At 34.8% G+C, this 13011-nt stretch overlaps 1 protein-coding gene across 1 annotated transcript; it reads right to left on the reverse strand.

Moving 5' to 3' along the window:
• Positions 1–3563: 3563 nt before the first annotated feature.
• On the reverse strand, positions 3564–12976 carry LOC134543344 (elongin-B). Its single transcript, XM_063388315.1, has 4 exons — positions 12775–12976; positions 8299–8392; positions 7305–7449; positions 3564–4475 (listed from the first exon to the last, which is right to left on the reverse strand). Exons 1-4 carry the CDS (start codon positions 12775–12777, stop codon positions 4364–4366), a joined length of 354 nt encoding a protein of 117 aa, XP_063244385.1. The 5' UTR covers positions 12778–12976; the 3' UTR covers positions 3564–4363.
• Positions 12977–13011: the final 35 nt, after the last annotated feature.

Here is a 13011-nt window from a genome sequence, read left to right on the forward strand (position 1 = left end):
CCCTGTTCACATCTGCGTGGATGTGGAACATTCAACGGAAGGCTCAGTTTGTGTTGTGGTATACCGAACTGAAATTGGTCATCGCAGTGCAACAGAAGTGGCAACGTTTGCATCCAAGAGAAGAAGATCTTCTGGCCGACGAAGAACAACATAGGGAGAAGTGGAATTACGCCAATCCTGCCCAAAGGAATCATTTGTTTGCAGAACCTAAGCATTAGAAATTCAATAAAATTCAACAAGTTCGCACAAATGCTTGAAGCTTTGTGCTAAAAAAAATTCAGCTGCTGCATGAAATTAAACAGAATGACTGGACTGATTCAGCCACAGATTTATAGTTTTGTCCTAAAGAAATTTTTTTGCGGATGCAAACACCACCACTTCCAATGAACTGCGATAACCAATTACAGGGTGGCCACTCTTCTGGGATAATAAAATTCCTGGTTTTTTCCAGGTTTTTTCAAGGGTGGTTTTTATCAATATTTGCATACAATTTGCATTTTTGTTACACAAAGCACACACAATATGATGTTTTATTGCCGTTAAACAATAGACAACTTAACTATAGGCTTAAAAATTAAATCAATGAACTTGCTTAAAACAAAACCTACCACCAACAAAAAATTTATAATCTCACGTCACAAAAATTACTTGACACCAAACGCACGTGTTTTGCCCCTCTTGCGTGGCTGGCTAATGCTGTTTTTCCCATCCATGCTACCGATATAAATTTTAACATTACAGAAATTGCAAATAGCGTTCGTCCCGCACTTTGGATCTTTCTCCACCCATTCAAACTCTTCCGTACATTTGTCATTGTATGTGGTGACCGAACTCGTTGACATTTTGATAGTCTGCGCCAATTACATGTTAGATTAAAAGATTCAAAACAACGTCCCGCACAACTAAACTTTAAAAAAAACTCGAGAAAAGTATCCGTGATACCGTGACGCAACAACATGAGCGCAAAGTAAAAACAAATATACATACAAAACTAGTGCTACCAACATGCCGTGCGAGAAATTACTACCATCCTACAACATTTTCAGCCAAAATGCTGTTGCTTTTGAATACAGAAACATAATAAGTATGGAAGTCTGAATTGTTAACGGTTTCTTACGTACTACAAAAGTTTTTAAATGCAATATGAACAAATTAACTTTCACAAAATATAGCACACGAGCACACTGTCGTGCTTCGACGGGTGGTGAACGTGCTCATTTAACAGCCGTATGTTATTGTGATCGTTACTTCATAAAAAAAATTCCCGGTTCTAATAAAAATTCCTGGTTGATTCCAGGTATTCCTGGTTTTTTTTAAGAAATCCTGGCTATTTCCCGTATTTCCCGATTTCCCGGTTGGCTGGCCACCCTGAATTACAGTTCGGCGTTTTACTACATAAACTGAGCTATCTGTTGAATGAATAATATGATGCCACGCACCACACTAGTCCCGTCGCAGCCCCACTCCCGCTTCCTGAGCATGTGGGTTTTAAGCCTCAACTGTTTACACAAGGTCACACAAGAACGTCACTCTTTTCTGTGGGGATACATTAAATACTTATTTTACAATAACATCTTGGCATCCCAGCTATCATTCTTAACAATCCTGTGTAGCCTAAATGTGTGTAAAAAAATTTCAGATTTGAATTTATTCAACTTTTTATGTATAAAATCAAGCTAAACAAAAAAACTTTCTCTCCAAATTTGAGTAAATCAGCAGAAATAAAACCATACTTTGGCTGTCGCCTTGCTCTGGTTCCCACCCGAGGGTGGAACCAGGGCAGCTGGGTTGCGGAGGGTTCGGCTGGCCCTGATTGTGTTGTGGGCATTGCTGGGAAGGTGAGGAGGGGTGCCACGTTAGGGTCTAGGAACTAAAAATCGAAGATAATATGTTATAGGTTGGGACAAAAGGTATCAGTTTTGAAGAGCTATTAAAATAGCAAAAAATTTTTTTTTAAAAAAAGCTTTTATTTAAACGCTCTAAAAAGAAGAAAATAAATTTTTCCTTAAAAATTTTAACTATCAACTTATAACCTCATTATATACAATTTATATGATCATAAAAGCTTGTCGCGCGATTTGTAAATAAACTAGTCCCAATTTTATTATGTAAATTGATCTGCTAAGTTTATTGCATTTTCAATTTCAATTTAATTAAATACTGATAGGTAATTAAACCTCGCGACAAGCTTTTATGATCATATAAATTGTATATAATGAGGTTATAAGTTGATAGTTAAAATTTTTAAGGAAAAATTTATTTTCTTCTTTTTAGAGCATTTAAATAAAGGCTTTTTTTAAAAAAGTTTTTTTGCTGTTAATTTATTTTTTAGTTATCGCTGGCTAGGTTTGTCAGTCTGTTCATCTCATTCAACACATCATTGTTGCAAGGTCATTTGCCTGTTAATTTCGAACAGTCCAGCGCTTCAATAAGGAGACCTTCTAATGTTTTTACCCTACTTAAATATTTGTTTTTCCCATTTTGTTCCCACGAGTACCAAAGAAATATTCGTCGACCCTCCCAGAGCTCCGTTTAGAAGGGTAAGAGCTAATATACAACAGGGTTCGCCCAGGTGCCCTGGGGTGGTACGATCACGACATCATATTTCACCCCAATGCCACTCAGTCCTCGGCACGGCCTCATCTTGACTTGGGTGTTTGGGAGAATGTGCCACTTATTTCAGCTTGGAGCTCACTTTTCAATTTACTCTCAATGAGCCCTTTCATTTGATACCCATATTGTAGAAGTGCATTAAAAATAACTACTCCGCCATCTTGGATTTAGAATGACTCCAAATTATGTTTTGAGTTACTCCCAACCATCCCTTTCATTTGATACCCATATTGTAGAAGTGTATTAAAAATAACTACTCCGCCATCTTAGATGGTCCACCATATTGGATTTAGAATGGATTTAGAATGATGCCAAATCCAATAAAATAAACCTCACTTCTCTATTCTCATTGCTCCATTTTTTTTAATAGCCTTTCAAAACTGATACACACCTTTGGCCCCAGTCTGCATAGCTTTTTTTTAAAGCACTTTTAAATTAAATAACTTTATAATAAAAACATTTTGATCCTCAGTTTTGCTGTACATAGCATAAAGTATAACAAAATGTGTACTGAAATAAACTTGAACCAGGCACTCCCATAAATTTTTTTATACATCTGTGGATTTATGGGAGTTGCACTTTCTATAATAAAGTGCATACCTGTATATTTGGCTTATCATGTGCAATAACAGCAATCATGTGAACTGGAGGTAATTAGAGATGAACAAAGGTGATTGGGTTCTAAATGAGCACAAGCTGGCAGAATGGGGGGCGGAAACGGAAACACCCCGATAAAACCCAATTGTGCACTGCTATGTCAGCTACAGTTCCCTACATGAAAATCATGGCGCAACTTCACCTGGTAGAAGGCAATTGATCTGACCGCTCTACTGTCGTGGCCTCTCAATAATAGGGAGGAATGTGAAATTTTGAAGCCAAAGGTTTCCTGTTTATCACAGCAAACTGCTGTGTCATGGAAGCATTTTGACTGCGTACAAATTAACAACTGGCACAATTATTAATTTTTATTATTCATGTCATTATTGCAGATAATTTACAAGTGTTCATCAGCATTACATTCAGCTTAACACAACAAAGCTCCAAAGGACACAGAATATAAGTTTTTTTTTTCATATCCACATCAATGAGTGAGCAAATATAAATTATGCATGTCCTTGTTGCCTTTAAAAGCAACTTTTAGCAAACAACATACTTATGAAGCTTAAATGCACCATGTGTACTTACTTTTTAATTGTTAAATACCTATATTAAAGCCAAAATGCTTTGCCATATGTATCATAACTTAAAGTTTTAGGAAATGAAAAATGCAAACACAAATTTAGAAGTTTCAATATCGTAATATTTTTTTTTTTTAAATATTAGAAATTACTATATTTTTTCAACAATATGCGTTGTTCCTATTATATCAATGAAGCACAAAAATATCCATACTACTGAATCACCCTGCGAAAATTTTAAATACTGTTGCTCATGTATCAGTATCATCTGTGACTAGAACACAAACATGGAGATTTAAAATAGGTACAAAAACATGTACGTAATGTATGCATTACTTTCCAATGAAGATTGCTCTCTTCAGAAATATAATTAAGTAACTTAAAGAAGCTGCATAACATAAACAAATTGCTTTAGAAAAAAATAAGTCGTCTGATTCATCACACCAATCACTCCTGGACCGGAAAATTTTGTGAGAAAACCGGTGTTAATGAAATAATTTTTTCAGGTGCACTTGAACCTTATTCAGATCCAACCCAAAGTTGACCTCTGTGATAAAGCAAACTTGCAGAGTTCACGATGATTGTTCCTGGCCATTTGTTTCTTGAGTTCTCATTACATCAGGCAAGTCTGGTGGAGAGGAGTAGGGTGTGATTTCCAGTTGCTCAAAATCCCCATTTTCTTGCCTGTGAGCAAATTTAAAAATAATAACTGCATCCAATCATCAGCTTTGAATGAAAACCTAATTTCTAAACTATTTGCCAGCCAAAAGGGTAATGGCAACTTATTTTATATGTTCCGTGCTTTGAGGGGGGGGGGGGGGGGGGAACATGCTAAGCAAATACGTTAAATCCGAAAACCTCGCATAATTTGTAAGGTTTGTGATTTCTGAGCTACAGGGTTTTCATTCTAAGCCAATGCAAATGTTAAAAACTAATTAATGTATTTATGATTAAATTCAACTAAAATTAAAATACAATAATCAATTTTAATTACACAAAAGTTTCTTCAAAATTACTAAAAAATATTTTTAAAAAATTATAGTTTTTACTAAACATTATTTATAATATTAAACATATTTCACAATAGCAAATATTATCCCATCCATAAAAAAAATTAATTAGGAACCTGAATCCTGTAACCTACTCCCTATAAATAATCACCAAATATCCAGCTGGATTCCAGGTAAATCCACTTGAAAGTATACCAAAACTGACAAAAATTTAATAATGTTTATTTTTAGAAGTGGTATTAGTAAACATTATGTATATATACTCTAAGACTACAGCTTACAAGACATCACAATATACAATACTATACAGATAACCATTTAGCCATCTGTGCAGACAAACAAAGTTCTTTACCATCAATGCAACCTTAATCATGCTATTTATACTTGCACACTTCTTTTATACCTTGTGGAAGGACACTGGCTGTGTATTGGGCACCCCTCATGTACAGCACAGTGTTATAATTGGAGCTTGGTGATTTACTTTAATGAATGTCTTAAGTTAATGTTAACATAAAACACAGGCACAATCCTTGATATTTGGAATAATTCTTCTAGATGAATGATCTAATAGTTTCATTCCACTAGTGTGTCAGAATGTTAAAACTGCTATATCAGTATCAGATTAATGAAAAGACTCTTTGGAAGTATCATTGCTTTTGGTGTTGGAGTTCCTGGTAAAAGGCAAATCACAATGAGGAAAGGATTATTTCCCGTGGAAGTTGTCAATTTTTCTCATTCTCTAGTTTGTAGGATTGGAAGTTTGTGTGTAACAAGTTGATAAGTAAGATTTATAGATGAGTTGTAAAGTTATGCCCGAGCAAAGGAAAATTCTATTGAGATTTATGGAAATTTGCTGATTTTAGTAAAAAAAATTTGCTGATAATCTGTGGCATGAAATAACTGAGGTATTAAATTGCTAGTGAAGGGCCAATAAGACTTGTAAGCAGCGGAGAAAGTTATGTCACAAATGTAACTGCTTAGGTTAGCAGTTTAAAAAATTATACTAACTGTGTAGTACATTAAGTGGTGAATCAATCCAGAGAATATTTAACAATACTTTATTTGACAATCATAGGCAAGTAGTAACATACAAAAATACTTAAATATTGGAAGAAATGTCTGAAATATGTTATCTTGCTACCAAACTGTGTGCCAACACACGAATCAGTTCACGTGTCAATGGTTTGCTTAAACTAAATAATTTTACAAATTTAACAATGCTTAGGTCCCATGGATTTCTCTTTCAACAAAGACTCTTCCAACTTGAATGTTTGCACCTTCGTCAACATATCGAAGCTCCAAAGAAAAATAAGCTCCCAACTCAAGAAATTCGTCAGCAAGGGAGGTAACGGAAAAATTCAGAAAGTTTGTGACATCATCCGAACACCTGATTCTGCTAGTGAGTTTCAGGGATCAGGTATAGCAATTCCCTGTCCGATTTAATTCATTCCTGTAGAATTATTCTGACAGTCAAGAATCGGGCCCCGGTACTGCCATTGTGAAAAATAACTAACAAGATACCTATTAATTTATGTATATTTACTGTATTCCACAAAAATTATTCAATTCTGAATGTATAAATTACGATGTAGAATATTTCATTCTGTTTACAGCTGAATAATTATCCAAACATTGAATCTAACTTGTGAGTTGGAATCTATTACCTACATATAAACCTTCCTGTTCACAATTTTCCTGATGAAACCTGGTCCGACATGACTGTGCCTAGGCGCTGGGTACTGCAGGCCCTTTTTTTTTTTTTTTTCAAGATGTAGGTAATCAATATAGAGCCTGTTAAATTTCTGTTACCTGTAAATACTTACAAAAAAATTGCAAATGTAATGCTATGCGAGAGTACCTTGGACATCATTGCACTTCAACATGTTATCTGAACGAGCAACAATTTACTTATCACCAAGCCAAGTTTAAGGCAGATTAGGCCCCAATCTCTTGGAGTTTTCCATCCTTTTGCTATAATTCTAATTTTTATTTACTAATCCCAATTTTTGACATCATCAAGGCATAAATCATACCTCCCAGACCCTTTATACTTTGTTACAACCACATATTTACTAACAGGCTCTAGTCTGTACGTGGTGCGAGGAAAAAAATAACTTATTTCTCGCTGGTGACTTCAACTAGTAAGACAGCCACATCAGTTCACAGTTGTTCACTTAAAAAAGTAGCCTAAGCTAAGTCCTATGCCATTTCAAAACAAAATATTTTGCTAGGAAGCTTTATTGCAAACTGAATCAAAATACATATTTTAAACTGCAAGAAGGCGAGGCCTAACCTCTCTCAAGTAATATAAAAAAAATAAAAACATTCATAAAATAAAAAGGACAGGTGATAAAAACACAAATTTTGTTAATAGAAAAAATCCACTACAGCTGCTTCTTAACATGATTTGTTGACTATAGTAAAATGTACTATGTTAAATTATACAAATAAGCAAAAGCAATACATTACAGTTGGCATTCTAGGTGAATTTTTCGAAACTTACCTTATCGCTAAGCCGACTAAAGCTGGACTCTGTGCCTTTGCCGTGCTCGAATTCAAGCCATATTCCTGCAAGGTCTTGTCATCTTCCATTAACGTGCTTTCTTTGTTAAAAAGTTGCTGGTTATTAGGGGATACTTTCAATATGCCTGGAATCAAAAGCATGAAAGCAAAGCAACTTGATTAACTGTAGTTTTAGTAACTTAAGTTTTCTAAACTCAATAGCTAAAATAATTTAAATAATATAGTAAAGTAGTAAAAATAAACACTGTGTCTATAGATTCTACACGAGATGTTCAGTAAACTATGTTTCACTGTACCCAACATGCAAGATGTGTACCAACAGTCAAAAAACCCTGTATTCTGCCTTTTCCATAATTCATGAACATTACAGCTCTTACTCAAGCAATGAAAGACAATACACCGGCTACACTTAACCACTATGTGAATAATGGGTGACTAACACTACAACATTATGTTTTCCCCTGCTTCGCTTGTTACATAATATATATTCATGAATGTACAAAAAATATATAAAAAAGCATAATAATAATGCAGAACATTATTTTTATTATCTCCTAGCATTATGATAATGTGACAATACATTTGCATTGAGATAGAGAGACGATCAATAAATCTATGAATAAAATATTTTTGTTAACACAGCCTATTTTTTCTGCTAACAAAAGGTATTTTTGGACATAAAAATCACAAGACAAAAAAAAACTCAAACTTTTGTCTGGTTTAATGTCTGTACTATTGGTATCATACATCATAATATGAAACTTAAAATTGTGAATACAAGATCTGTTGAAATTCTCATTAAAAAAATCTGTAAGTGATGGTTTATGTGGTTTTAGGGTAATAAATCTAAACTCTGACAAATCTGGTTTTACCCCCCTGAAAAATCCCTAAAAATTAAATGTCTTAGTAACTCTATGGTAATATTTCTTATACCTCTCATAGTAAAAATTTCAATATAAACTTAGGTTAATTACCTTCTATAATTCTTTTTAGTTCAAAAACAGTAGTTGTATCTTTGGCGTCAGTGAAAATTGTCAACTTCTTCCTTCGTATCATCAAAAACACATCCTGCAACAGCAATAGAAAGTAAATTAGAAAACCAACCACCAACTAATAGGCCTAGTAAATGTTACGGAAGTCTACATTCACCGGGTCCCATTTATGTTGTGCCAGTTTTATCAGATGTTTCCAAACACGCTACAGAGTTTTCTTTCATACAAATCAAAAACGTTTAAATTGTAAATTTTTAATTCTCCTGGCTTTAATTATACATATAGGTTCTTTAAGTAAATAATTTTTTTTTTGTTTGTTACTTAAAACTAGGTATATTTATAGAATATAACATGTTTTGGAGTTATTTGTATATTTCATCATGCTGAAATACAATGCAATTTACTTTATGACTTAAAGAACACGATAATTGTATGGTGCGGCAAAATCTAATTTCACTGATGCGACAACTTCCATAGCTTCCGTATTGTCAGTAGTCCATCTAGCCTCGCAAAGGGCGCTGCCAGCAATCATCAGAACTATACAACAGCTGACATTACCAAAACCACTGACCAATGTAACATCTGAACATTGAGACCCACTGATTCCTCAAACTATTACAATATAACTAGCTCGGCCCAGCTCTTAACCCTTTAACTGCTATGATCGAGTTAACTCAATGTGCTTTAACATGCACACCAATGCGATGATCGAGATAACTCGGATGCGATCATTGTGATGCTGCATCAGCTGTAGATTAACATGTAACATGATTTTGTTTCTTTTATCGTAGGAGCCGTATACGTAAAGCTAAAACTAAACATATACTTCTCGATTCCACAATTATTTGGTTAGCACTTTCTCAAAATATAATTCAAAATCCACATTTCTTGCCAACCGTATGCACGCAGCTAGCCTGCGCGCTAAAAACGTTCCTCTTGCGGCTGTCTGGTAAACGTGAAAAAGTATACACTAGTGCTATCTGTAGGTGTTTCTTGGAAAAAATTTGTCTGTTAACTTTTTTACCAATAGAGGGCCCTACAAGTAACTTTGGCGGCATTCGCCCGCTGAGCGGGATAATTATTGTGACTAGTAGTGACAGATAGACTGTAGTGGTGACAGTACATCATGGCAACAAAAAGACGTGCGGATATTTTGCAGCATAATGAAGTTATAAATTACTTCAATGAGTTAGGATCGGATCTTTCAAGTTTGGAAAGTGAAGTAAGCAAGTTTGAAGGTGAAACAAGCGATAGTGATAACGAAAGTGTAGAAAATGTAAATTCATGTGTAAAGAAAGTCAAAACTTCTTACGTGTGGCGTCAAGGCGGTGCTAACCATTTAGTTCATGATTTCGATATGAGTACTGCTGGCATCACAGGTAGTGTCACCTCAGAATCCACAGAGATTGAATTTTTTGAGTTGTTTCTCACTATTGGTTTTGTAAATACAATTGTTTCGGAAACAAACCGGTTCTATTTACAGACAGTAAAAAACACTGAACTCGGCCCACACTCGCGACTTAGAAAATGGCTTGACACAAGCAACAACGAAATCTATGTTTTTGTTGCTGTGACAATGTTGATGGTAAGAAACAAACATCTTTCAATTACAGAAAATTGGTCAACAGATTCACTGATGCATGCTCCAATATTTTCACAAATAATGTCACGAGACAGATATTTGTTATTTTTGAGCATGCTTAATTTATCTGATAACGAACAGCCTTCAGAAAAAAAAAAAAAAAAAAAAAGGCCTGTGGTTGATCTATTGAAGAAATGTTTTGCTAAAAATTTCGTACCGTTTCAAAACTTATGCATTGATGAAAGCCTTGTGTTGTTCAAGGGCCGCTTGTCATTCATGCAGCACATGAAAACAAAACGCCATCGTTTTGGTATAAAATTTTTTGTTTTGTGTGATGTTGAGACTGGTTACATTCTGGATTTCATTATTTACTGTGGAGCTCAAACAAATGTAGTTGATCCACAGAATTTTGGCATATCGGGAGCTATTGTAAATGAACTCATGTCGCCATATCTCAATAAAGGCCACTCTCTCTTTGTTGACAATTGGTACATAAGTCCGCTATTAAGTATTTGATTTTTTGCATGCAAACAAAACAAATGCATGCGACACTGTACGTAAAAATAGAAAAGGAATGCCAGATCTGTCCAAAAAACTGTCCAAGGGGGAAACTGTAGCCAAACACACAGACACACTGACAGCACTAGTGGCATGACAGGCGTGATGTCTACATGCTTACAACAATGCATGATGACAGTATGGAAGCAACTGGAAAAGCTCATCACAAGACAGGCAAACAAATTGTATAGCTGTCTTGTGTGAATGATTACAACGTGAATATGGGAGCAGTGGATAAAACTGATATGTTACTCAGTTCATTAGCATGTGTGAAAATAACTGTGAAGTGGTACAAGAAAGTTTTTTTTTTTTAATTTAGTGGACATGATTCTCCTGAATGCACATGCTTTGTACATGACAAAAACTGAAAAACATGTTCAATTAGCTGATTTTCAGTTGCGTGTGGTACAGCAATTGTTGGAAAAATATCAAGAGACAAAAACATCTCCACAGAGCCACAGACTACCTTCCAGTTCTGACACACTATTGCGCCTCACACAGAGACATTTTCCATCCCTTGTTCCAGCTACAGAGAAGAAGAAAAATCCTACGAGGCACTGTCAAGTCTGCAGCAAAACTAAAAGAAAAGACAACACAAGAGACGAGAATCTCGTTACATGTGTGATTTGTGCGGAGTGACACTTTGTGTTGTGCCATGTTTCACTGATTATCACACTCTAAAGATCTATTGATTTATAAAACAAATAAATTTTTTTAGGATAGTGTAAATAAAGGGCAAACTTGTTTTAAGATGAGATTAAAAAAAAACAACAACAGAAATATAGCAACTAACTATTGTAATTTAAATTTATTAAAAGTTTTTGTTATTTTCACATTTTTGCTTTAAATACTCCAGCACTGAGGGGTTTGCAAAACCATCCAAGTATATAGCAGTTAAAGGGTTAATAAAAAAAAAAAACTAAAATGGATCATGGTACCTTATAACTTATTTTAATGATGGAAATATAAGTATGTCACTAGCAAAAACGATACACATAACACTGTGCATGAGGGTTTCCCTCACTGAATGTTTTTCTTTGGTTCCTTTTTCAATAAATTATACATAATAATGATTGTTCTATATTTATATTTGACCTGATATGAGCTTATGAGTGTATAATAAAAAAATAAAAATTGAGCTGTAATGATTTAAGCTTTTGCCAGTTTTACAAAAATGAAGTAGCCACATCATCGTGTGTGAGTGCGCACACACACATACACACGTGGTGTAAACACAGTTTCTAGAATAAACATACCACCTACAGAATAGCTTGTCTTTATCTTTTTTCCCCAGAGAAACATGCATTACATTTGTAAAAAAGGAGAGGGCAGAGAGTGGTTATTTAGATTCTGAACCCTCTTTCACCCCTAAAAAGCATAAAATAGTAAGAGTGCAGTACAGGCATTGTCTAATAAACTAACTTGACTTTTGAGGTTAAGCCTTGTGGAAGTAGTAAATGGTAGCCTGATGATTGCTGTGCACTGCAGCAAACTTTTTACACCTTGAAGAAGCCTGCTGCAAATCAGAGGAAAATGTCGGTGGGCTACGATCTACCTCTTCAAAGAGGGTCAACTTTGAAGGTGGAAATAGGTGGTTTTGGAGGGGGACGATTCACATGCTTGTTTTGCACAAACAGATGTTATGGAGGAAATTACTATAGAGAATAGAATATATAATTTCGGCATTGTGTGCTGGGCTAGAAAAAGGTAGGGCATAGTAAAAAATTAAATTATGCAAATGTGGGATTGCAAAATGTACTACACTGGGCGGGATTATAGTACAAAACACAATACTGCGCTAAATATATTTTTGGTATTGTGTTCTATACTAGAATTGCAAGGGCTATAGTATATAATATGATTTCCTAAAATTAGTTTAATAAAGAAACTTATTGTGTGTAAAACAAGCAAATAAATGCTTCCCGCCAAAAACCCCTATATTCCCGTGCTTGTCCCACAAGAATGAAGGAGTGGTAATGACGTAAGTGCCACCACGTTCGCGACATTGCCTATATTGTTATAGTATTGGATCTAAACTACGCCTGCTGCTCCTCTCACACCATTTTGTCTCTTTCCCTTTGTCCTCTACCTATCAGTCCCTCTTCTATTTTGTTCATCTCCTCTACCTCTACCCCAAGTTCTTTATAAAGATGCTAACTTGTACAAGGCTAATTAATTTCTACCTAATTGCGCTACAAGAACAATTTTCAGTGTAAGTAAGGGAGGCCCAAAATAATTATAGTAAAATAATGACAAGTTGTCATATTTACACTTCCACAACTATACTAATAAAATAGCTATGATAAATAAGAGTTTACCATCTTTGTTTCCGAAACGAAGTAGCTTATAACCTAGATTTCAAAATTTTGATAAAATGTATGTCCTGATTGACCAAGTACTAAATTTATCACAACATGACGAACATTTCTTGCCAAACTACACGACTTACAAAACACCAGATTTGTTGACCCCTTTCACAACACGTTTAGTGCAACCAACATAGTAAAATAAATTGTACCTGCAGTGATTATTTGGCACGAAAAACCATAGATATG

This window comes from Bacillus rossius (assembly GCF_032445375.1).
Source record: "Bacillus rossius redtenbacheri isolate Brsri chromosome 9 unlocalized genomic scaffold, Brsri_v3 Brsri_v3_scf9_2, whole genome shotgun sequence".
Taxonomy (NCBI): domain Eukaryota; kingdom Metazoa; phylum Arthropoda; class Insecta; order Phasmatodea; family Bacillidae; genus Bacillus; species Bacillus rossius.

Excerpts from the sequence above, each read along its gene's own strand:
- LOC134543344 (XM_063388315.1), bottom strand. Across the intron at positions 7,450-8,298 it reads ACTAAAAAGAATTATAGAAG|GCATATTGAAAGTATCCCCT; the intron begins GTAATTAACCTA and ends TTTTGATTCCAG. Across the intron at positions 4,476-7,304 it reads TTAGTCGGCTTAGCGATAAG|GCAAGAAAATGGGGATTTTG; the intron begins GTAAGTTTCGAA and ends ATTTGCTCACAG.